The following is a 27,154-nucleotide window of genomic DNA, read 5'->3' on the forward strand; positions in this document are numbered from 1 at the left end:
AAAGATTGACAAAGAATTGAAAAAATAAGAAAATTAGTGTTACTAAATGCCATATTATGTTCTTCTACCAATGAGTACATTTTTAGTTGCCTACTGTGTGCCAGGCTAAGCACTGTACTGGGTTCTACCATTATAGAGGTAACACAGAGGGATTCAGTGAGGGTAGGGACAAAAGAGTTCAGTGAAGGTAGGACCTTACCTTTTAGGGATGAGGCAGACAATAAAAAAGCCCCCAAATTAAAAAATATTACTACAGATTATGACTGTTTCAATGAGGAAATAAACAGAATGATGAAAAGGGCCATCATTTTTTTTTTTTTTAAGATTTTTCAAGATAATGGTCAGTGAAGGGCCCCAAGGAGGTGATACTAAGAGTTGAGAACTAGAAGGTAAGAGTGAGGTGGTGGAGAGGATCCCAAACTGAGGGCTCACGTGTATTATACAAAGGCTTAGATGTCAAAACAACAAGCAGAAAGGAGGCCAGTGTGCCTGGAGCATTGGTAAGTGTAGGAATGGGTAGCCAGTAAGAGATGAGCGGTAGGACCCACAGCAAGCAGGGCCTTGGAGGAGAGTATGGAGTTTTTTCTGACTGCAGTGTGAAAACCATTGAAGATCTGTCTTTCACCTTGGAAGTGGAATGGTTGAATTTATAGCTTAAATGGATCATATTGATGCGTAAACTGTTCCTTTTACATTTCTATCCTTACTCATGGATGACTGCTTTTAGTAGACTGTGATGCTTTCAGTTTAATTTCCTCCTGTCTGTAGGGTTCTTAGAACATCTTGAGCTGGATGAAACTCCTTTTCATCCAGGAGGCAGCAGAGTGTAGCTGGAGCCTGTGTGGCCATCGTAGTGTAGCCTGGGTTTGAATCCTCATTTGACACCTTTTGACCTCAGGTGTTCACATTACTTTTGAAGCCTGTTTTCTCATCTAAGAAGAGATAACTACACCTAGCACATAGGGACCTTACAAAGATTAAATGAAGTAACATGTAAACTAGGCCTGATGCACAGAGAACCAAATAAAGCTTAGTTCCTTGTTCCCGTCCTTCTCTTCTAAGTTGAGATGAGGACTCCCCCCACCCCCATAGGACCTGAGCCCTCTGTCTTCCCCAGATAACTATGCTGGACCTAATAAAGTGACTAAAATGTGAACATGTGTTTGTGATTTTGTAAATGTAATCAGTTAATTACTCACATTCTTGAGACATACAGCTGAAGATCTTCACAAATCCCCATGTTTAAAAATATCAACAGAAGAAGTAATATCTCTCAAGTTTGTAAGGCTCTGAGATGAGGTATAGCCATATTCTAAGGCTGGGATACCTGACAGACCAGGTAAGATATTTGCAGAATTTCCTTTTGAACCTTCAGTTGCTCAATCTTAACCAGAAAAGGGATAATAGTCCAACTATAGGCTCTAAAATACCAAGACACAGACCTGAAAGATAGACATATAATGTATTTTTGTGTGTCTGTGTAACTTTTCTTCTTTTTTTAAACTACTACCTCCCTATTCTGTCTGGCTCTCAGCACTGTGGAAATTTCTGAAAGCATCTTCCCCTGAAATCATTGCTTTGGCCAGCATTGGGCATCTAGACCTGGAAGAAACCCATTTTGAAGATGTGTTAGTTAAGACTAGTTCAGTCTTAAGTGACAGAAATTCAGTTAAACTTACTTGGGTCGAGAATGTACTGTCTTGAGCAGTGACTGGATCAAGAACTTAACTAATATCATCAGGGATCAGGAACTTCTTATCTCTTGGTTTCCTTTGTGCTGGCTTCATTCTCAGACATTCTCTGCCATGTGAAGTAGCCCCAGATTAAAATCCTACCAGTTGAACGCTTTCAGCAGAAAAAGATCCCCTTTTCCCACTTTCTAGGTTAGGTCTAGGAATTATTGAACCCCTCTCCCCCCAAAAAAAACCCCACACCTGTACCAAAGGAATGCAGTTCTTTCATTGGCCTGATCTGGTTCAAATGCTCACCTCTGGAACTGAGTTGAGTCAGCCCCACTTGAATAACCTGTGTAAATTGGGGGTGGGGAAGGGGCATATTGTAAAGGAAAATTAGCATGCAGTGACCAAAAGAAGGGGGAAGGAAAGCTGGGCAGATTAAAAATAAGAAACATATATGTACATCATATAAGGGATTGGAAAACCTGGGAGCCTGGAGATGGGAGACAAATGGCAAGAGATTCTGTGTCTCCAAGTCAACACTGCTGTATTTGATAGATTCTTTGTCTAGCACTGCTCTTTTACTGTCTGCAAAAATATCTTTAGTGAAATGACAATAAATAACCAAAATTAAGACTTTGAAGAAGAAATGTTGCCTCACCTTATTCTTCCTTCAGATACCACTAGTCTTCTGTCCGGTTTTATTTTTTTTCCCGTGGTGGTCTTCCTCTTCCCAACTTCTTTCCTGTCCACTCCTTGCCCCTCCCATACCATGGCTCATTATTTTGAGCACTTCTGTTCAACACAGATTGCTATTGATTTCCTACTAAGAGCCAGACACTGTGGTAGGTGCTGGGGGTATGAGGATAAATAAGGCATCCCTGATCTTAAAGGACACATAGCCTACAGCCACTTAAGTTACACATTCATACATGAATGCATTTAAAAAAAATTACAACATTGTTGTATAAGGCTGAAGGCTTTGAAGTCCTTTCTGAACTCTCCCACAAATCCCAATATTTCTCTGACACCTAAGAGGTAACCACTGTTCTTGGTTTTGTTACTTTCTGATCATTTCCCATGCATTTACTTAGAAAATACAGGGTTTTGTGGTTTAAAAGCATAGGTAATAACTAATGCTTACTGAGTCACTGTTATATATTAGACACTTTTAAATATATTAGACACTTTTAAGTGTTTTATATAAATCATCATATTTAATCCTCAGGACAACTCTATTAGGTAGGTTCCCATTTTACAGATGAGGGAACTGAGCCGCAGAAAGATTAAGTAACTTGCTCAAGGTTATGCAGTGAATGGAAGAGCCTTGCTTCATATGATGCAACTTCCCTTTTTTACTTAATATTATTTGGAGATATAAGTATGTTAGTATATAAAGAATCATTTCATTATTTTTCTGTAGCCTTTTGAAAAGCATTTTATTATGGAATGTTTCAAACATATACAAATTTAGAGAAAGTATAATGAATCACCATATACCTGTCACTCAGCTTCACCAGGTATCATGGCTAATCTTCCTTCATCTATATCACAGTCGCACTGGCTTATTTTGAAGCACTTCCCAGACAGCATATGGCTGCATCTATAAATGGCTCAGTATATATCTGTACAAGATAAGGACTCTGAAACCAACCAAACCATAGTACCATTATCACACCTAAAAAAAACCTCCTTAATATCATCAATTTCTGTTCAGTGTTCAAATTTCCCTGATTGTTTCATAATTTTTAAAGTAGCTTTATTAAAAACAGGATCCAAGCCAGGTTCACACATTGAATTTGGTTGATTTGGTTCTGTCTCATAGAACTTTTAATACTTTTTGCTACCAGGATAAAAATCCTTATTTCTCTATGGCAAAAATCTTGGTATTTAATCAAGGCTTATCAACATTAAAGTGTCCTATCCCTGTAGGAGTTGCACCTTGATTGTCAGAAAGACATGATTTGCCCAGGCTTGTACACATATATGCTCCTTATATGTTCCCATGGTTACTTAGACTAAGAGATTGAAGTATTTATTTAAAGAACAATGCAAATTAATTCAACTTAATCTGCCCTGGGAAGCATTATAGTTCCATTTATTGGATTCTCCAGGTTCATTATTTTATTTCCAAGGCTTTTAGCCATTTTGAGGGGAAAATTGTTTTGGTAGACCTGGTTTACTATGGTGGCTTCAGTTGATTTCAGTGATTAATAAGGCTCTTGTACCTCCTTGCTCTGTTAGAAATTGCACTGTTCAATAGCTGACAGTAGGACTTGCTGTAATAGACAGTAAAAATACATGAAAGCAAAAAGAAAAATAAGCATACAGCATTTCATGGAAGAAATCTGAATTAGAAAGGCAGGGTTCTGAAGAATTTTCTTAGCAAAATCAATAAGAGGTTTTGTTTCTAGTATATGCAAAATATGAAACTGAAAGTACTAATTAAAATTGGTTGTATAAAACTGCTTTTCCCTGATGCATATATAGTTGGTTTTAGTCATATCAGAAAAATTTTACATTACCAATTAAAATCCCTGTTTTAAAAAATTAATATGATTTAACAAAGTCATTAAAATTAAAAAGTCAATGTGGTCATGTATATTTAACATTTTTTTCTCATTAAAGCATTATTCATGATAGAATACTCTCATTCTAATCGAGGCAACATACTAAAATAACGTGAATTATACATTGAACTGTTGTAACAGGGTTTGTATGTCAGACTGCTGTGTTCTGCTCCCTATGCAGAGCGCTTGTGTAGTTAGTGAAAGGGCATGCATTCCTGACTAAATTTGGCTTCCGTTAGAAGTACCAGTGAAGGACAGCAAGGGGATTAACTTCATATGCTGAGCTCTTGACTTGGTACATATCAGCCTCTTCCATTGTTCACATAATTCATTTTTCTATATGGGAAATGCTCTATGCGATTCCTATAGTTGCTGAACTTTGTGACATTGTCATTTGAGTTACTGAAATTGAAAGGATGTTAAGATCTGAAAATGTCAGTTCATCTCAGTTGGAACACAGTCATGGAGGAACAGTTTGTTTTGACTCATATTACAGCCACATATTTGATAAGCAGAGATGAAACTGCCTAGACCAGTCAGGACTGATCCCGTGGTAAGCCCAGCAATCCTAGAAGCTAACCCCAAGGAAACCTTAGTTTGCAGAGAGATAGAGAGTTAGAACAATAAGTCCTTCATGCTTGGGCAAAAGCAGAAAAATTCAACAAGCAAGGAGGGAAACTGGAATCCTGTGCTTTTCTGTTTCTAAGCATTTTACAATAACCATTTCAATATGCATATGTTTTATAACTTCTAAGTACTTTGGTGTTCAGGAGCACATTTTTGCCTCACAACAGGACAACTGTTTTTCTGTAACCCCTTGTTAGAGAAGAGGATCAGAAAAGCTGCATGTTTTGCCCAAAAATTTTCAATGAGTTAATGGCTCAGGTTTTTTTTTTTTTTTTTGAAACAGAGTCTCACTTTGTTGCCCAGGCTAGAGTGAGTGCCGTGGCGTCAGCCCAGCTCACAGCAACCTCAAACTCCTGGGCTTAAGCGATCCTACTGCCTCAGCCTCCCGAGTAGCTGGGACTACAGGCATGCGCCACCATGCCCGGCCAATTTTTTCTATATGTGTTTTAGTTGGCCAGATAATTTCTTTCTATTTTTAGTAGAGACGGGGGTCTCACTCTTGCTCAGGTTGGTCTCAAACTCCTGACCTCGAGTGATCCACCTGCCTCGGCCTCCCAGAGTGCTAGGATTACAGGCGTGAGCCACCGCACCCGGCCAATGGCTCAGGTTTAGAACCCAAGTTTTCTGAGCTACTTGACGGCAGGAACTGTGTCTTACTGATCTCTGCATCCCTAGTACGAGGCCTAGTGCCCAGCACAGTTTTAAAATGAATGCAGAATAACCTGAAAGATTTGATCTCAGCAGATTTTGGCTTAAAAAGTAGTGTTTCTAGATATATTGCCTTAGTTTTGGTGTACATACTTGAAAAAAAAAATCCTTGATCTTGACACATTGCATAATTTTTAAAAAGTAACCAATTTTCAGGCTGGGCACAGTGGCTCATGCCTGTAATCCTAGCACTTCTGAGGCCAAGGTGGGAGGATTGCTTGAGACCAGCCTGAGCAAGAGCGAGACCCCATCTCAAAAAATAGAAAAATTAGCTGAGCATGGTGTTGCAGGCCTGTAGTCCCAGCTACTCAGGAGGCTGAGACAGGAGGATCTCTTGAGCCCAGGAGTTTGAGGTTGCAGTGAGCTGTGATGATGCCATTGCACTCTCGCCCAGTGACAGAGGGAGACCCTGTCTCTCCCACCCTGGCCCTCCCAGAAAAGTAACCCATTTTCTAGTCACAACAGAATTTTCCTTTATAGTCTCTGGAATATCTTTTAGAATATAAGGCATCTGTTTATGCATTTTTGTGAACATGTTTATGAATATCTTTAGAATATAAAGCATCTGTTTACGAACTTAAACCATTTAAACAAGTAATTTGTGTCATTTAGACCAGTGGTCCCCAACCTTTTTGGCACCAGGGACCGGTTTCATGCAAGACAATTTTTCCACAAAGTAGAGTGGGATGGGGGAGAGAGGAGACAGGGAGCTTAGGCGGTGATGCGAGCAATGGGGAGTGGCTGTAAATACAGATGAAGCTTCACTTGCTTGCCTACTGCTCACCTGCTGCTATACAGCCCCCTGGTTCCTAAATTTCATGGAAGACAATTTTTCCACAGTTGGGGACTGTAGATTTAGACTATTTGCTTTCTTTACTCATTCAAGTCATTGAATTTTAAGTTAATCTGTTTTATTCTTAGTGGAAATTTAGGGTTGTGTGAGAGCTCTTTGAAGTATGTAGTTAATATAGTTAATATAGTAATGTAGATTGCACACATTCTAAAAGTCACTTAAGGTTAAGTTTGGTAAATTGCACTGGAGTTACTACTATCCAATTTATTTCTGTCAGTTGAGGCCTTGATTTGTTAATCTGTTGGCTTGGTAAGCAAAATATTTCTAAATGGCATAATCTTATTTGGAGCTAAAGCTAGTTCAGTGCAATTATGTCATATATCTGTATATGAAACACTTCCACCTTTTATAGACAATAAATGTATGAGGATCCGAATCTCTCATAAGATTTATTTTATTTCTCAAGCTTCAGAATGCCAAAGCTCTTTCAAGCACATCTGAACTATACTCAATGTAAATTTAAATGTTTCTGCAAATGTCAAAGCTATGTGTACTTTCACATTTCAGATACTTGAATTAGGTTTAGAAAAAGTTTAATCAAGAAAGTAGACCACCTATTTTTGTTCAGATACTCTCAGCTACTTCGTCTCAATGTCTTTCATGTGTCCTTGACTTTTTGCCCAGGAGGGATTTACAACTGCTTAAGAGACATCTTTAAAATGGCAAATGATTAACTCTAAAGTTAGTTGTAGTATGAAGATAATATTTGGTTAATTTCATTTAAAGTCATTTTAATTCACCATTTGAAAAGATAAGAACAAAATGGAAATGATATTATTAAACTACCAAATTACTTGATATATTAAATCTTTAGCATAAGTGTTAGTCTGGGAGACTGAACACTTTGTTTTAAACTGCTTTTTATCATTTTTAGTGTAAATACTCAAGTCATTTTCATTAGCAGAAAGAGGAGGCCTCAATAAGGTCACTAAACACTGAACGTGTTCTTATTTCTAGCCTTATGTGTTACCCTAGACCATATTTACTTAAAAAAAAATCTGTTTAAAACATTATTGCTCAGTCAATTAAAAGAAGCATTAAAAGTAATTAAGTTGTTTAAAGTAAGTGGGTCATTTTTATTTTAAAAGTATTTTAGTTTAAATATACTACTAATTTTTGAGGTAGTAGCTTTTCTCTATTAGCATAATGCCTAAAGTATTTTAGTATTTTGACTGGCTGTGGGTAGATTCTGGTGTCAGTTCTAAATTCCCTTTTTGGTTCTGTTTGTTCAGGCAACAGGCTTATTGAAATTGCCAAGTAATTGTCTCTAATTTAATGAATTAATTAGTTAACTGTCTCCTGTAGAAGTCGAGTACTGACTCCATGTGGCTGAGAAGACTTAGTTTTTTTTCCTCTGAGCTAAACAATCTATCTTTCAGTTAAAATCAAGTTAAAATAGACTAGGAGAGCTGAGGAAAACACTGGCAAAATACCTCAGGGTAAGTGGTTCTCTGGCATCATTTATAACTCCAGATACTGGCAAAGCCTGTTTCAGTACATGTCAAGTAAAGCATTTATTTGTTTTACTTATTGGCTGCTGTGTCCTTGGTGGTTTGTGCTAAAGCTGCTCTATTTCCTGATAGTTGTAAAGTCAAGAACATTGTGAAATCTTGGTGATTCCATACATGCAGTATACTTTGATTGTGTGTGTGTGTGTGTGTGTGTGTGTGTGTTCTATTTAGTGGTAGTAGTCCTGGAGATCAAATTCAGGTTTTAGAGAATAGACATCTCTGTGGCAAAAAGGAATGGACAGTTAGTTGCCAAATTTTGTTAGTACTGACTCTGAAATGTTTTCATGTTCTCCCCCCTCTTTTGTCATTTACTAATTAAAGAAAGAAAGCAATATAAACAATTGTGAAGAGAGTGAACAAAAATTACCATAACCTCATCTCTAATATATTCATATTTTGTGCTTAGTTTTTCCTTCTTTTTAATTTTTCATAGGAGTCAGGCCCAGGATTCCTTGTTAAAGGATGTGAGCACTTTTATGGGTGTTTGTTTTTGTTTTTGAGACAGGGTCTCTGTTGCCCAGGGTAGAGTGCAGTGGTGTCATCATCACTCACTGCAACCTGGAATTCCTGGGCTTAAGTGATCCTCCTGCCTCACCCTCCCAAGTAGCTGAGACATACAGGGGCGTGCCACCATGCCCAGCTAATTTTTCTATGTTTTGTAGAGACAGGGTCTCTCTCTTGTTCAGGCTGGTCTCAAGCGATCCTCCTGCCTCGGCCTCCCAGAGTGCTAGGATTACAGGTGTGAGCCACCACGCCCAGCCTGGTTCTTTATAGATGATGTATATGTATACTTGTGTATATGTATCTATATATTGCTAAATTGCTTTTCAAAAGGACTAAATTTGAAAAAAGCAAGATGTACACAGCAGTATAAATGGTATGCTTTCATTTGTGTAAAAAAGAAATGAAAGGCCGAGCACGGTGGCTCATGCGTGTAATCCTAGCACTCTGGGAGGCTGAGGCGGGTGGATCGTTTGAGCTCAGGAGTTCAAGACCAGCCTGAGCAAGTGTGAGACCCTGTCTCTACTAAAAATAGAAAGAAATTATATGGACAGGCCGGGTGCAGTGGCTCACGCCTGTAATCCTAGCACTCTGGGAGGCCGAGGCGGGCGAATCGTTTGAGCTCAGGAGTTCGAGACCAGCCTGAGCAAGAGCGAGACCCCATCTCTACTAAAAATAGAAAGAAATTATCTGGCCAACTAAAAATATATATACATAAAAAAAAATTAGCCAGGCATGGTGGCGCATGCCTGTAATCCCAGCTACTCGGGAGGCTGAGGCAGTAGGATCGCTTAAGCCCAGGAGTGTGAGGTTGCTGTGAGCTAGGCTGACGCCACGGCACTCACTATAGCCCAGGCAATAAAGTGAGACTCTGTCTCAAAAAAAAAAAAAAAGAAATTATATGGACAACTAAAAATATAAAGAAAAAAGTTTTAAAAAAAGAAATGGATAAGAATTACATATATATAATACACATATTTGGCTGTATATGTATTAGTGTATGAATATAATTTACTTGTTTATGATAAAACATCTCTAAAAGGATATTTAAGAGACTGATTGCCTCTGGGATGGGGAATTGAGTGACTGGGGACAGAGGTGGGAGGAAGACTTTTCAGTGTCATCCTTTGTACTTTCTGAATTTTGAATAGTATGAGTGCAATACTATTAAAATAATAGAATAAAAAGCCATTAGCAATGGGTAAAAGTACCCATTGTTTTTTCTTTTTCACTTCCAATACCTTGGTTCAGGCCTCAGCCTCTTTCACCTGTATCTTTGCCATGGCCACTACTTGGTCTCACTGTCCCCCTCAGTTCCTCTCTTCTCCACCCATCTTTCACATTGCCACTGAGGATAGCATAGGTCAGAGTATGTCTTTTCCCTCCCCTAAAATTTTTAGTGGTGTCCCATGGCTTGCAGAATGAAGTTCAGACTATTCAGTTTAGTATTTAAAGTCTTCCACCATCTGGTCTCAACCTGCCTTTTCAGCTTCACCTTCTACTACATATCTTTCTCCAAGTAATCCCTACCCCAAAAAAGAAAAAAAGTGTTTTTATTATTTTTATGTTTGTTCACATTGGGTTTTTGGTTTTTGTGGTTTTTTTTTTCTTTTTTTCAGCTTGAAGTATCCTTTCTCTCCACTTGCAGTTGAAATTGGATTTAATCAAGGCCCATTCCAAATATTACTTTCTTCCCCCTCTCCCCAGCCCCATCCCACCAGTCCTTAGAATGAATGACTCCTTTTTGCTTCCCATAGTACATTGCTCATTCTGTTAGTCAGCACTCATATTCCAGTTAGTGGTGGACCTGTCAGTCTCCTTAAATTCTATTTTTAGACTTTCTTGTGTTGATCCTTCTTACCTGTTCCAGGATTCATCTAACATTGTGCCTTTTTGCACTCCTGCCTGTCCTTAACATGATGGTTTTGTGATCTTGGTAGCACATTCCTAATTATGTCATACATTAAAGAATAAGCGAGAGAAGCAGCAATTGACAGGAATTGGTAGAATCCACTTACTATTAGTATGGCTGTCTTACAGTTTGCTTTTTCTTCATCCTATGTTTCTACACCTACCGTTTGGAACCTCAAAGACTATTTTGTCTTTGTTTTATAGATATGTGAAACACCTAGAGGTGTGGGAGGAGAATGGACTTGCCTAAGGACTCACAGCGAGTTAGTGGTAGAGCCAAGATTTAAACCCAGGACCCCTTCAGGAATGGCTGTTATGATCATGTAGAGAGAACATGACTTTATTTTGGGGTGATGTTTGGTGCTTGAGTGCTTTTGGTAACACAGACTAGTAAAAAAAAACATGTCCACCTTGGGCTATTTCTTTTGCAGGCTGATAAACTACTTGAGGTGGTAGTCTCTGTGGTGTTTTTCAGAATAAGACAAAGGAAACATTTCTGATTTAATTCTCTTATTGAAAAAAGAGGTGGCTTGATTTAGTCAGATTCACAAATGCAGACATTTGCAGTACCTAACCAAAGAGCAAATCAACAATCCTTTGCCCTGATCCTTCTCCCATCTTGCTTCCCAGAAGAAACAACTTGTCACCCTTTTAGCCATTTATTTTGATATTTCCCTCAACATTTCTATTCTGCTATTTCTAGACGTTTTTGACTTCCTGTTACAATAATTGAGGACTTAGCTTCCTTATGCTATTTTGTCCCCCAGTCTTCTCCCTCCATTCTTCTCAGTTTATTTGTAATTTTTATTAAATTAATATTTGGTATCCATATTATTATCACTATAAATATTATTTATTTTGAGCCAAGTCATGCATTAGGCTATTTTCTATTTTTGTACAACAAAAATACTTTTTCATAGAGTTAAAAATTACCAGACTTTTCATTTGCCTAGTTATTTGTGTACCTATTACCAATTCATTAATTTAACAAATATTTACTGTCTACTATGTGCCAGGAATTTTTCTTGATGCCCAGGATGCATCACTAAACAAACTAGACAAAGATTCTTTCCCTTGTGACACATTCTAGTTGGGAGATAGACAACAAACATAGTAAATAGGTAAAATATAAAGTATGTTAGAAGGTGAGAGGTGCTGGGGTAGGGGAGGAAGCAGAGCAGCATCAGGGGGATTGGGAATATAGATACAGGCAGGAGCTGTAATGCTAAATAGGGCAGTAAGGGTGGGCCTCACTGAGAAGGTGACATTTGAGCAAAGACCTAAACTCCTCCCAATGATATTTTCCACATCAGTCAAATACCTTGGATAACCTGACATTCCAGTTTCTCCAGTGGCTTTGCTTCCTTGAGCCTTCTGTCTCCCCAGTCAGGACCAGGTATTCTAGAGGCCAACAGCAGTTGTTCCGAGACTTCCCTTGATCGCTTCCTGGGTTGAATTGCCTGTGCTCTGGATCCCATATCTTCCTTTTATTTGGTTCATTCCCTCTTTTTAAAAAAAATGTCTTCTATAGCTTTGTGAGAAAGGGTACATGAAAGCAGAAAAAACAAAAGTACTCAAAGTACTTTTAACCTTATATTTGATTGATAGTTTGGCTCAGTTTGGAATTCCAGGTTGGAAATTTCTTTCAGAATTTTCAAGGCCTTACTCCATCATTTGCAAGCTTCCAATTTTGCTACTGGGGAGCACAATGCCCTTGATTCATGATTCTTTATATGTGAACTGATTTTTCTCTCTTGACAACTTTTAGGATTTTCTCTTTATTCTGATGTTCTGCAATTGTGTGATGATGAGATAGGTCCTAGTGTGGATTTTTGTTTGTTATAATTTTTTGCTTAGCATTTAGCGAGCCCTTGTATCCTTCAGTTCTGGGAAATTTCCTGATCTTATTGCTTTGTTGGTTGAAGTAACTAAATTGATCTGCTACGACTCAAAGAGGAGGGCTTTGGTGGTTCATGTTTGGTAATGCCATAGTACATAAAACCCTTGAAATAATGAGGTGTTTCTTTGAGGCAGGTATTTATTATTTTATTTAAAAAATTATTGACATAAAAGATAATTTCTTTTTTCCAGCTACTGGAACTTGGAATGGATACCTATGATGGAAGGTCTTGTTTGTTATGCCTTTCTCATTCATTTTACTTTTAAGGTTTGGCAAGTTATGTCCTTCCTTCTCCCCTGCTCTTGTGGACAGGAAGCCTCTGGGAGTCTGCAGAGGCTATTTTCTTACTTGCAGGTCCTGGCAGTCCTTTCACTTTTCTGAGTCTTTCTCATATATTTGATCTTACCTATATTTATTTATATCTATCTATATATATTTTTTAAATTGAGATAAAAGTCACATAACATAAAATTCACCATTTTAACCATTTTAAAGTAAGCAATTCAGTGATTTTTTTTTAGCATATTAATATTTACAATGTTGTATGGCCATTACCACTATCTAATTCCAGAACATTTACCTTGTCCCTAAAGAGAAACCCCATGCCCAATAAGCAGTTAACTTCCATTTTCTCCTCTTCCCAGCTCCTGGCAACCACCATTCTACTTTCTGATCCTATGGTGTCTATTGTGAACGTTTCGTGTAAATGGGATCACATAATATATGGCCTTTTGTATGTGACTTTTTTCACTTAGCATAATGTTTTCAAGGTTCATACATGTAGTTTGTATCAGAACTTTATAGTGTTCTTAAATTAGGCTCAAAGTATTTGATTTTTCACTATCAGGAGAAAAGTTCTGCATTTATTATTCTTTTTTTTTTTTTTTTGAGACAGAGTCTCACTTTGTTGCCCGGGCTAGAGTGAGTGCCATGGCGTCAGCCTAGCTCACAGCAACCTCACACTCCTGGGCTTAAACGATCCTACTGCCTCAGCCTCCCGAGTAGCTGGGACTACAGGCATGCGCCACCATGCCCGGCTAATTTTTTCTATATATGTATTTTAGTTGGCCAGATAATTTCTTTCTATTTTTAGTAGAGACGGGGTCTCGCTCTTGCTCAGGCTGGTCTCGAACTCCTAAGCTCAAGCAACCCACCCGCCTCGGCCTCCCAGAGTGCTAGGATTACAGGCGTGAGCCACCACGCCCGGCCTGCATTTATTATTCTTATTTTAATACTAGCCTTTAACTTACCTTTTTATAAAACATTTGTTGATTACAAAATTATAATGAATAATTTTTCAGTATGCATTATTTATTTTTTTTTCAGTATGCCAGTACTGAGGTCGATGGAGAACATTACATGACCCCGGAGGACTTTGTTCAACGCTATCTTGGATTATATAATGATCCAAATAGCAATCCAATGATTGTGCAGCTCTTGGCAGGAGTAGCTGATCAAACCAAGGATGGGTAAGGATCTTTATGCTGATGTTCTAGAATATCTTATTAAAAATAAAAAAACTCCATAAATTTACTTATTAGTATCTTATTACATATTTTGGGATGCAGAAATCATCATGAAAAATGTATTCAAATTGGTTTGGGGTTTTTTTTTTCTGTAAAATAAAAGAAAGCTGCATTTTGAAAAAGTAAGAATAGTAATTTTCCAGGGAAGGATTCTACTTTATAGGTCAAGATATGAGCCATCATAACTCTTAAACCTCACTAACTGGTGATCGGTGTTCTTTTTTTTTAATTGATATATAATAGTTTATAATTAAACCATATCTTTTTTTTAAGTTTACAAAAATTGTGTTATTTACTGCCATTTTCAAGGACCCTGCATTTTTCTTTCTGTTTGGAACAAAAAATTACACGAGGAAAGCCGTATTTTATATTGACTAATTTGAGCAGAATGGGTTCCAGATAGCTAAGTGTCTTTCTTTCATTCATTCATTTAATAGATATGGAGCACCTGCTATGTTTTAGGCAGTGTTCTTGGTGCTGGAATTACATCAGTGAATTGCACAAAGATAAGAAAGTAAATTATAACTTGTTAGGAGGCTGTAAGTGCTGTGATGAACAATAACTTAGAGAAGCTCTTGGGGAGTGGTATTTATTCATTTATCTGTCTACATATTTATTTGGTAAACATTAATTGAACAACCACCATTCGTCAGGTACTGTTGAGCCTTATATATACAAACATAAATGAGACTTCTGGCCTTAAGAAGAAGCCCATAGCCTAGTGGGAAAGAAGATGATTAAAAAAAGAAAAAATAATAATACTTCTGGGATAAGGCTGTACAATAGACGTAAGAGAGGTACAGAGGGCACTTATGAAAGCATGGTTAACTCTGTTGTGGGTGGTCAGGACAGCATCGTGGATGATGTGATGCTTGTGAAATCTGACTAGATGAACAGGAGCTTGTTAGATAAGTAGGGAGTAGAATTCCAGAAAAGGGAACAGGAGTGGCATGAAATATCAAGGGGCATACATGTATGTGTGTGTTTAGGGGAGTGGATTTCGGGGGGGGGGGGGTTGCCAGTACTTTGGTGTGGCTGTGGCATTGCTTTGTTGCCATGGGAGAAGTAGCTGGGATGGCTGTAGGCTCATGACTCTCATTCTTGGAGTTATTTTATTTATTTATTTTTTTGAGACAGAGTCTCACTCTGTTGCCCGGGCTAGAGTGAGTGCTATGGCTTCAGCCTAGCTCACAGCAACCTCAGACTCCTGGGTTCAAGCAATCCTTCTGCCTCAGCCTCCCCAGTAGCTGGGACTACAGGCATGTGCCCCCATGCCCAGCTAATTTTTTCTATATATGTATTTTTTTTAGTTGGCCAGATAATTTCTTTCTATTTTTAGTAGAGACGGGATCTTGCTCTTGCTCAGGCTGGTCTCGAACTCCTGACCTCGAGCAATCCACCGGCCTCGGCCTCCCAGAGTGCTAGGATTACAGATAGGCGTGAGCCACTGCGCCCGGCCTCTTGGAGTTATTTTTATCCTGCTAGTATATGGGTGTGTGAAGTCACAGAAATAACAAAGTGCATCTTACTAGTGTGTTAGTTTACTCAACTTGGGGGAAAAAGCCACTGTTATTTTTATTAAAATTTATATAGGGCTGTTTTATAGAGCAAATGTAATATTTGCATGAATTAGATAAGGAAAATTGGCTTGTTATGTCAGTTTCAACTATATCCCCAGGCCTTCAATGGCCCAGCTTCTTTCTCCTACCTGTAGAGGTACTTGTGTGAAACACTTTTAAAAACTAGGCAGTAAGGACACTTTAAAAATAATTTCCATGATCACAAATATCAGATTTTATAAAAATAGTAGGTTGGAGTGGGATAAGACTTGCATGCAGTGAAATCCAGTTAAGTGGCTGTTGTAATAGTTAAAATAGGAAGATATTGGTATCTAAGTTCTTTGAGTCCAAGATTAATACTGTATTCATTTTTATTGTTCCACAAAACAATAGTGGAACTGTGTTGTGTGATTTACTGTGTGTTCAACACACAAATGTTTGTTGAATGAGTATTTTATATCTTGGAAAGATTTTATATCATTTATAAATGACAAGTATCACGGACCTTACATATATTTTGTGTCTACTCTCTAAAAATGTCAAATCATCTGATAAGTCACTGTGGACCACTCCACAGCATTAACTCAAAAAGTTGCCATCTAGGTCCGTAAGTGCGGCCTTTTGACTGAATCCAAATTTTGCAGAACAAGTCCTTCTATTAAAAGGGGTGCAGCAGAGAAAGATGAAGCTTTTCTTGCCTCCTTTGGTGCTTAAAAAAGAAGAATCTTGAAATCAAAAGGCTGCAGGTTCCCCATCCCTTATTAAATGTAGCATATATGTTTAGCTCTTTTAGAAGTTATCAGAATATTTATGATTATTAATTTGGTCTGACACTTGTTTTCAGAATATTCATATTTTCTTCTCTTTTTTATATCCATATCTTCTTTAATGTTTCCTTTCTTGATCATCTGCCTTAGTGCATCTCAGTAGTGTGCCTTCTTTTAAGCTTCATGTGGTTCTCCTAGGCTGAGATGCATTGGTAAAGTAGAACATTTTCATGTAGTCAAGTGAAATCAAGAGTTTTTGGGCTGGGTGCAGTGGCTCACGCCTGTAATCCTAGCACTCTGGGAGGCCGAGGCGGGCGGATCGTTTGAGCTCAGGAGTTCGAGACCAGCCTGAGCAAGAGCCAGACCCCGTATTGCCAAAACCCATTATTGATCTAGTCTACTCTGGCAACTGTTGCAAAAATCAAGTGAAATCAAATTTCAAAAACTCTTGATTTGATTTCAACAATCAAGTGAAATCAAATTTCAAAAACTTTTTTTTTTCTTTTTTTGAGACAGAGTGTCACTCTGTTGCCTGGGCTAGAGTGTTGTGGCGTCAGCCTAGCTCACAGCAACCTCAAACTCCTGGGCTCAGGCAATTCTCCTGCCTTTGCCTCCCAAGTAGCTGGGACTACAGGCAGGCGCCACTATGCCTGGCTAATTTTTCTATATATATTTTTAGCTGTCCATATAATTTCTTTCTATTTTTAGTAGAGACAGGGTCTTGCTCTTGCTCAGGCTGGTCTCGAACTCCTGAGGTTAAACGATCCTCCCGCCTCGGCCTCCCAGAGTGCTAGGATTACAGGCGTGAGCCACTGCGATCGGCGTATGTTTATTTTTTTAAAAACCCATTTTACTTTTTTTTTTTTTCTTTTTGAGACAGGGTCTGGCTCTGTTGCCCTGGCTAGGGTAAGTGCAGTGGCATCATCATAGCTCACAGCAACCTCAAGCTCCTGAGCTCAAGCAATCCTTCTTCCTCAGCCTCCCAAGTAGCTGGCACAACAGGTGTGTACCACCATGCCTGGCTAATTTTTCTATTTTTTGTAGAGACCGGGTCTTGCTCTTGCTCAGGCTGGTCTCAAACTCCTGGCCTCAAGGAATCCTCCTGAGTCGTCCTCCAAAAGTGCTAGGATTACAGGCGTGAGTCACTGTGCCTGGCCCTGTTTCACTTTTAAAAAGACAAATCTGTTCTATTTCAAATTTTAAAAACTTCTTAAGCTTCCTTTTTTTTGTCCCCCTCTTTGGGATGAGTCAGATTGGGATTAGGTAAGAAATATGAATTACAGAGTTATGTAATAAAAATTATAAATGAGTATATAAAATAGAAATTATTTCTAAAAGCAGAGAAAGGTGGAATTTTCTAGAAACACAGGGATTCTTAGCCTCCTCTTCATGAATGGTATTCAGAGGTTCCTGAACTTCCTGAAATATAGTGCAAAAAGAATGGACCAGGTTTTCAAAAAGGTCTGTGACTTTAAGAAGGGCAAGTATCATTGTCAAAGCTTCTTTTATATTCAATAGAATCAAAAGCTTTAGTAATGTTTGATTTATGCCAAGAAGTCAAACCATCCTCATTTAACAGTTCAGGAAAATGAACGCAGAGAGGTTGTTCGACATGCCCAACAATACAAAAGTAGTTCTTTTCATTTTTAGTCCGTTTTTCTTCTTGTAGTCATCTTTTTAAAAAGTTAATTTCTCCCTCTTTCTGTTTTCCATCTGTTTACCCAGGGCAGTGATGAAATATTAGAGTAATTCAATTGGTATAATAATTTTTTCTAGTCCCGAAATGTGTTACTTGGTTCTATTGTAGTTTTTTGGTGATGAGTCCTATAGGTATGTAACTTGAAATGGCAACATTTAATATTGCTTATAATCACTCGAGACCAAGTGTGCACAAACAGAACTTGTATAGACAAGTGGAAGTGATTTGGTTAAGTGTATGAGAAAAGCTGATTTAGGAGTGGTCGATCCCATGCTCTGTGTGCTCTGACCCCCTCCTCCCATGTTTTCTAGCGTGTAAACTGTCCCCCTCTCTTCTTCCCCATCTCCTTTCCCCCAGTAGTTGGTAAAATAAGCAGGAATGTTTTGATACAGGCGCTTGCTGTGGAGAGCCATGTGAAAGCAGTGTTGTATGTATAAATAGCATGATGGGTTGTCTAAAAGTAAAAGCCATTAGCCGAGTATTATTTGTGAGATCTTGGCATAAACTTTGAAGTTCTGGTTGTATAATGAAAAGCAAAATGATTTTATGCATTAAATGCTGACTCTCAGAGACCATTATTGTGTGATCTGATCTAAAATGTTTAGACAATTGCTTGTTCGAAACTGTAACTTCTAGAACTGTAGTGTCTATTTTTAGCCCTTAGTCAGAATTTCATCTGGAGGTTCTATTCTCCTATAACGTGGAAAACTAGTTTTCCTCTCTTTTATGTTTTTCACAAGTGTTGTCCTTTATGTTCACATACATATAGAGGAAACTTTTAGGCAGAAATCTTGGTTGTTTTAAAAATTGCAAAATTGTTGGGCGTGGTAGCTCATGCCTGTAATCCTAACTTTGGGAGACCAAGGCAGGAGGTTGCTTGAGGGCAGGAGTTCAGGACCAGCCTGAGCAAGAGTGAGACCCTGTCTCTACAAAAAAATAGAAATATTAGCCGGTTGCGGTGGTGCCCGCCTATAGTCCCAGCTACTCGGGAGGGTGGGGCAGGAGACTTGCAGGAGCTCGAGGTTGCAGTGAGCTATGATGATGCCACTGTGCTCTATCTTGGGCAACAGAGTGAGGCCCTATCTCCATAAAAATTTTTTAAAAAATTACAAAATTAACAATATTTTGGCATTTTATTAGGTCCTATTTAGTAAATTGAAAAGGGATCTCATATAAAAATTTTTAAAACACACCAAATTCATAAAATATTTTATTTCAAAGTTATAAAATGAATACCTGTTCTTTATAAAAAGACAAAGAGCAGGGTAATATCTGCTAAAAAGTGACAGTGCCCCCTCATTCTCATTTTAAAAGAAAACAAACAATTTATTGAGGTGTGAGCTAATGTGTGGTTTCTTCGCACAGTATTTAGTAGCTTGTGGTTTGCAGTTCTGCTAAAATCTTTTTTTTTTTTTTTTTTTTTTGAAGTAGTCTCTTCTCTGTTGCCCTGGGTAGAGTGCAGGGTGTCGTCATAGCTCACTGCAATCTCAAAGTCCTGGGCTCAATGGATCCTCTTGCCTCAGCCTCCCGAGTAGCTGGGACTACAGGTGTGTGCCATGACACCCAGATAATCTTTCTTTTTTTAGTAGAGATGGGGTTTCACTCTTGCTCAGGCTGGTCTTGAACTCCTGAGCTCAAGCAATCCTCCCACCTTGCCTCGGCCTCCCAGAGTGCTAGGATTATAGGTGTGAGCCACTGCACAGAGCCTCTGCTAACAGTCTTGATTGGGTCCTTCTAGAAACAGAGGGATCTATGGCAGGATAAAGGAAAAAAAACCTTTAAAAAGTATTCTGGAACATATTTGCTTTATGTTAGATAAGCAGACTATTTCTTGCTTTCTGAAAAATATTGTTACATTATAATGTGGTATATAATGCCCATGGGCTTAAAATAGATGAGAGTATCAGAGAGATTGTCAGGTGGTCTATTTTTTCCTTATCCCCCCGCCCCAACATTTTATTATGAAAAATTTCAAACATTCAGGAAAGTTGAAAGAATTTTACAGTGAATATTCATATATCTACCTCATAAATTCTGCTGTTAACACCTAACTATACTTGCTTTTTCGCTTATCTATCCATCCTTCTATCCTTCCATGAATCCACCTTAATTTTTAATACATTTCAAAGTAAATTCAGACATTGATACTCTTCTTAAATATTTCAGCATGCACGTTAGTAACTAGAATTCAGTATTTGTTTTGAGTCTTGTCCTTTAGATATAAAATTTGTACATAGTCAAAATCATAAATCTTAAAGGTACATTTGCTGAACTTTGACAAATGCACACACCTGGATAACCTCAGGTGACTTTTTTTGTTGTGTTAAAACATACATTACATAAAATTTACCATTTTAACCATTTTTAAGTGTCTAGTTCTTGAGTACAGTCACATTGTTGTGCAACCCTCACGTATCCATCTCCAGGACTTTTTCATCATCCCATCCTGAAGCACCGTACCCATTATTCATTGACTCTCCATAACCAGCCCGTGATAATCACTGCTCTACCTTTATCTCTACTATTTTAGGTACCTCATATAAGTGGAATCATACAATATTTGTCCTTTTGCATCTGGCTTATTTCACTTAGCATAATGTTTTCAAGGCACATCTCTTGTTGTAGCATGTGTCAGAATTTCATTCCTTTTTAAGGCTGAATAATATGCTCAGTTGTCTTATTTTTAGGTTGCTGATGCTTTTGTGTGTTTTCTTAATTGACCTTTATTTCTTTAACTAAATCACCCATATAACAAAGGTAACTCTGAGTATTCGCCCAATACCGTGTCATAAGGGTCTACTTAACTATAGATACTAGATGCCCTTTCTAGTTTTCAATATAACTTTAAATTTGAGGGGGTTACTGATTTGCTGACTGTGTTTGAGCAGATCCCTTGACTTCTTTGGACCTTCTAAGGGTCCTTCTGGCTGTAAAGTTGCATGAATGTATGATTTGCCTTTTTGAGTATGCTGACAGGCAAAATGTAGATATTTAGTAAATTCCATAGACTTTATATGTTGAACAAAGAGCTACTTTGTTCCTATGCAACAAGCGTCTCAAATCCAGAGGTACAGAGTGCTGTGTACATAACTGATGAGCCCTGGTTGTTTCCCTTTCTGAAGGGGGCAGCTTCTGCTTGGCTCCAGGGGTTTGGTGCGACTTGGGACCAGAAACCTAGTGTTGCCTGAGTTTGCAATTTGTCAAAAGAAACCAGAAGAAAACTGGGTATTTATATGAAATCTTAGGATTTTCTAATGTTGCCAACTAATGAAACTAAAAAAATAATATTTTGCATGCCAAAGAAAACACGTCTGTGGGCCAAAATCAGTCTGCCAGCTGAGAGTTTATGACCTTTCTAGTTAAGGAAAAAGCCTTTGATCTCTTCTCATAAAAAGTTTTACTACTGAGCATAAAATGCTTTAAAGCTACCTATTCAGTATTTCGGGTTAGTTGTATTTCAGATGTCTAATTCCTGAGATTGTTTTGGAAAAAACAAGATGTTAGGGGTTTTTTTAAACCCATAATCAACCTAGCTATTTTTTATTTGTATTTTTAAAATTTCTCTTATATAACCAGAGGAAATAATGCTGGTAATTTGTTATAAAAATTTCCCGCATTTCAGAAATATGTAGAAAGTGAAGTACTTTTCTTACTCCTGCCCTATATTGCTACTGTTTATGTGTTACATATTCTCATACTTCCAAATGACACCATACCATTGATCCTTAGTTTCATTCAGAGCTTAAAACAATGTACTACTCATTGTTTTTGAGGAGTGTGTGGATGGTTAGAATGTTACCTGATGTTGTAATTTCATTTGTTTTTACTTCTCCAAAATTTATGTAATGATAATTATACTTTCTAGTTTTACCATGTATTTTTTAGTAATACACCAATGCATAAGACATATTATGAACATGGCCTGATAAACAGTTTTGATTACTGGATCATTCCTCCTAGGATTCACTGGGTACTCAATTTCATCAAGGATTCTTTAGCATGCACATAGTCTTCAGTGCCTTGAAGCTTGTTCCTCAGTAAAGGGCAAAGGCATAGTATGCATCATTGCTTTGGATATATGTAACTTTTATAATTTAAATATCTTTCCAAATGTTTTAAGTAATAGAAAATGCAAATTTGAATGTAAAATATGTTTTAGGTGAGTAGAGACATGAAATGAAATGTAAAATGTAAAGCCATTTTCCTAATAATGTATCAGGAAATATGTCTCTCTACAAAGTCATATATTCTAAATTGACTTTGTTCAAGAATATTTATGAATTGTTACTGTGAATCAAGTCAGTGCTCTGTGACAAGCCTATCTTCTTTGGGATAGGGAATTCTTGGGAATTAGATTTTAAACAATGAATTGCATAATTATTTTGATAATAGTTGTACAAAGGGCACTGAAAAAGTACAATGTGCTGCTATAAATAAGCATATGTGATGGGGGACATGGAGTCTCCTGGAGGCTCTGGGATGATTCCCTTGAGGAAATGATATTTGAGCTGAGCTATGTAAGGATTGGGTGCCAATTAAATGGGCAAAAGCTTGGAGGAGGTAGGGTCATTCCAAGGAGAACGAATTGCTGAGTTATGGCCCCGAGTGGAAGGAACATGGATTGTTCTAGGAGCTGAATGAGTGGGCTGAAGTGCAGAGAACAAGAGGGAGGTAAGCAGCAGTCAGATCACCTGAAGGATTAAATCTATTCCTTTAGATAGGATGATTGTAAATGTGTCGTCCAAACCAGGCCACTTGAGAGTCAAAGGGAGTACTACTAATAATTAAGTAGGACATCTGGTCACTCCACCTTGGATGACCACTGAATAGTTAAGGGTTTTTAAGTGGAAAAGTAACATGATCACATTTGCATATAAAAAGATCCCTCCAGCAACAGTTTGAAGAATGAGTTGGAGGAGGGCTAGAAGGATTCAGGACAGGTTAGGAGGCTGTTGCCAGTTGTAGCGATTGAGAATGGGTGTGGCTACGTTAGAGCACATATTGGGAGATTATGAGTTTTAATATATTTATTACCTGTAAATATACTAGTTTCAAAATTGGCTGTTTTTCTTGGATTTCTTTCATCTTCAATGTGGTGTTTTTCTAAGAAACTAATCTTTCCTTAATTGTTCAATGTTCATTACTCTATATATGTCAAATGTGTTGATTGACACGAGGATCTTCTTCTTCTTCTTCTTTTTTTTTTTTTTTTGGAGACAGAGTTTCTCTACATTGCCCAGGCTGGTCTCAAGCTCCTTGGCTCAAGCAATCCTCCTGCCCCAGCCCCATAAGTAGCTAGGACTACAGGTGCTCGCCACCACACCTGGCTAATTTTTAAATTTTTTGTGCAGACCTGGTCTCGCTGTGTTATCCAGGCTGCTCTCAGACTTCTGGGCTCAAGTGATCCTCCTACCTTGGCCTCCCAAAGTGCTGGGATTACAGGTGTAAGCAGCCACCACACCAAGCCAATGCAGGGATTTTCTTTAGGATATCTTTCATGCAATTTCAGTTTGAGGAAGAAAAAACAGACTGATCAGTATGCAGATCTGTGTGCATATAAAACAGATTTTTATAATGCCGTTATTTGGACACTAGTCCCTTATCAATAGCAGCAAGATGGTATGGAATGTTTGTAGCAAGTGTGCTATGGTAGATCTAAACTATCATATGCTGGCTCCATAAGGTCATTTTAGTCAATATCTGTGTACTTTTGGCCACTAGTTAATTTTACAACCTTGAGTATGATAGGACTCATTAAGTTCTAGAATCCCAGTAATGTGAGTTCTCCCACCTTTTTTTTTATTTTTTATTTTTTTTTTTGAGACAGGGTCTCACTGTGTTGCTCAGGCTGGAGTGCAGTGACTATTCACGGGGCAGTCATGGCCCACTACAGCCTCAAACTCCTGCGCTCAGTTGATCCTCTTGTCTCAGCCTCCTGAGTAGCTGAGTTTACAGGTGTGAACCATCGTGCCTGGCTCCACTCCTTTTTGTTTTGAATTTTCCTTTAAAATTTTTTATTATTGATTTTTTAAATATATATAACACAGAGAATAATGTAGTAAATACAATATACTCATCACCCACTTTCAATAATTACCAAAATAGTTATTGAATTTGTTTTGTTTATATCTCCATCCATTCCTCTTATCCTCTGGATTATTTTGAAGCAAATTCCAGATGACATTTCATCTGTAAATATCTCAGTATGTATCTCTAAAAGATAAGAACTCTTAGAAAAACCAAACCAAAAAAAAAAACTCTCTTAAAAACATTAACACTGATTTATTAATATCATCAAGTATTTGTGTTATATACCAACATTTCCATTTCCCTGATTGTCTTATAAATTAGAAAATTGTCTTTTACTTTGTTTAAATTGGAATCCAAATAAGGCTGTACATTGAAATTAATTGTTATATCTTTTAGGTCTTTTGAAATCAAGGTTCCTCTTCTTTAAAAATTATTATATTTATTGCAACTACAGAATGTTTATCTTGTAGTTTCCTACAGTCCACATTTCTGTGGTGGCGGTGGTGAACATGTTCCTTTTGTCCCTTGTATTTGCTGTAAATTGGTGATTAGATGTAGATCAGTGGTTTTCAACAGGGACAGTTTTGCTTTCCAGGGGACATTTGGCATGTCTGGAGACAGTTTTGGTCGTCACAACTGGGATATGCTATTGACATCTAGTGAGTAGAGTCCAGGGATGCTGCTAAACATGCTTCAATGCACAGAGACCCCCACAACAAAGAATTACCCAACTTAAATGTCAACAGCGCTGAGATTGAGAAGGTCTGGTGTAGAGACTTGATCAGATTCAGGTTTAATTAGTTTTGGTCTGCTTCTGTTTTTGTGATGATAGAGGCTATTGATTATTGCCCAGGTTCACTAATTTGTTAGAGTAGAGGCTTACAAAAGGGTAATATTCTAATGCATCCTTTTTCCTCCCTCCCTCCTTCTCTTCCTTCCTTCCTTCCTTCCTTCTCAGGTTGCCCTGAGCTATAGTTCATACAGTAAAGGCAGATTAAATGCCTGATGCTTTTCCTTCCTTACCAGCCAATAACATTTTGCATTTTCTTCCAGGTTGATCTCCTATCAAGAGTTTTTGGCATTTGAATCTGTTTTATGTGCTCCAGATTCCATGTTCATAGTGGCTTTCCAATTGTTTGACAAGAGTGGAAATGGAGAGGTGACATTTGGTAAGGGAAAAAGAAGATTATAAGTGATAAGTAAAGTCAGTGTTTAACTGCTAAATCTAGTAATTGAATATAGAATGCTGCTTATTTAGGGCCTAATCAATCAGTGAAGTATTAGTTTCCTAAGAAGATCTACACAGATATAAGTGGTTTTATTTTCTTCAAAGCATTAGCCTATTGCCATAGATGAGGGAATCTAGGAATGCTATTGCTTCAGCTCATTGTGTCATTGACACTTTCACATTCCTAAAACAGGTGGTATAAAATTTTCTTGTTCTGGGCTAGGCTGGGCAAAATTCTTTATTAAATAGATCAAGAACAATATGAAATGGTCTTCTCATTCTCTCTCTTTTTTTTTTTTAAAATGAGGTCTCACTATGTTGCCCAGGCTGGTCTCCAACTCCTGGGCTTAAGCCATCCTCTTGCCTCAGCCTCCCAAGTAGCTGGGACTACAGGAATGTGCCACTGCATTTGGCTAATCTCATTCTTTAAGAGATTTTTGGACAGGGAGTTTAGAGCTTCTCTGTAGCATCTTTGGAAAATTGCTACAATGTCGTTTTAATACCAAGAATGGGATTGAAGGAGGAAATTAAGGCAAGATTAGTATTTTCCGAACCCCCATTTTAGATTTTTGGTTTTAGGAAACAAGGCTAGAATATTACAGTTGCCATCTGAGTTGTTTGTAGAAATTGATTTAAATCCTCTGGTAGACGCATAATCTAACACATTATTGATGTCTCACAAGTGTATAAACTAGGATTTTTATTTGTAACCATGTATTAATTTTTAAATATGCTTATTTGTAGAAATTATGTTTAGTAAAAGTATTGGCTAATTTTCCTGCAACAGTATTTTCAATAAAAACAATGTAGTTTTTTCAAGGACCTTGAGGCCCTGTACCTCTTTTGAATATTTGAAATTTTTTTATTGTGGTAAAAAACATGTAACATAAAATTTACCATCTTAACCATTGTTAAGTGTACAGTTCAGTAGTGTTAGGTATATTCACAATGCTGTGACACAGATCTCCAGAACTTTTTCATCTTGTAAAACTGAACTTGAGCCCCTTTTATGGTGTGAATTGGCACAAATATTTGTAGGGAAACCCTTGAAAATCAGGCTTTCCCTGAGCCACAGTGCTAAATATTTATTCACTGTGAAACAGATGTCCTTTAGTTGAGGAAGGAAGAAATATCACTGTAATGGGGAAGACTAGTGAGAAGGAACAAGTAAATCAGAACAACCAGTGATGCCTTGGCTGTAACCTTGGTGGGCACATTTTTTAATTTGGCATTGATTGTTTCCTTCCTTCTCCCCACTGACTCAGTTATCTTCTGTATGAGAAGACTTTCCTACATAAATACTATGCAGAGCTCTTTGAATTTCTGCATATATCTTGGCACTCTCAGTGCTTTGGAGCAAGCTTTAGCCATTTTGCCTCCTGAAGAGTGATTTCCCTCAGAAACACCTACATTCTCTAGTTTAAAGCACAAAACCTCTGTCAATCTCATCATTCAGCGTTAACCATGTCCTACTAATATGATACATTTTCTATTTTCAGTAGGTATCACACATGCTCTCATGTCTCACAAATGCATTGCAGAAATTCTCGGGAAATAATTTGATACAAATGTCTGAGTTAGTGATAGTGACCTGTGCTTATATTATGTGTGCATTGAGATTTAGACCTCAAAGCCAAATTCTGGTATTTTGTCCTTCTATGATGATTCTTTGTATCTCCTCCATTTAATTGGCTTTCCCAACTTCTATTTTTAAAAATGTCACTCAAGTCACTTCATCCAGCAGACTAAAGATGCATGCCATTGTTGATTAGTAGATTAAAATGAGTGTAGGAAGTAGCTTAGTGGGTTATATATACCTTATTTCCTGTAAATGAAAGCTTATAGTTATTAGATCTCAACGTTAGCATTTCATAGATCTTTTGGTTTTCTTTCAGACTATGATTTATGGGTTAGGATGTTAAGAAATATAATTAGGATTAAAAACAAAACAAATCATTTTAGTTTTCATAGCATTTGGTATAAACTGAAGAACATATGAACCCTCCAGAATATTGCTTTCATTCTTCTGCTCCGTAATCTAGAGACAGGAAGATTCTTATGGAATAAGAAGCAGCTGTACCCCTTTCG

At 37.7% G+C, this 27,154-nt stretch overlaps 1 protein-coding gene across 2 annotated transcripts in view; it reads left to right on the forward strand.

Annotated features, from left to right (window-relative positions):
• Nucleotides 1-27,154, forward strand: part of SLC25A12 (solute carrier family 25 member 12) — a 106,201-nt gene that overhangs the window by 27,819 nt on the left and 51,228 nt on the right. For both annotated transcript variants that reach the window (XM_045559544.1, XM_045559543.1), the window contains exons 3-4: nucleotides 13,584-13,726; nucleotides 24,892-25,007. In XM_045559544.1, the coding sequence (XP_045415500.1) occupies nucleotides 13,617-13,726; nucleotides 24,892-25,007 (226 nt within the window). In that variant the 5' untranslated portion in view covers nucleotides 13,584-13,616. The remainder of the gene's footprint in view (nucleotides 1-13,583; nucleotides 13,727-24,891; nucleotides 25,008-27,154) is intronic.

Source organism: Lemur catta, chromosome 8 (assembly GCF_020740605.2).
Source record: "Lemur catta isolate mLemCat1 chromosome 8, mLemCat1.pri, whole genome shotgun sequence".
In the NCBI taxonomy this organism is placed as follows: Eukaryota; Metazoa; Chordata; class Mammalia; order Primates; family Lemuridae; genus Lemur; species Lemur catta.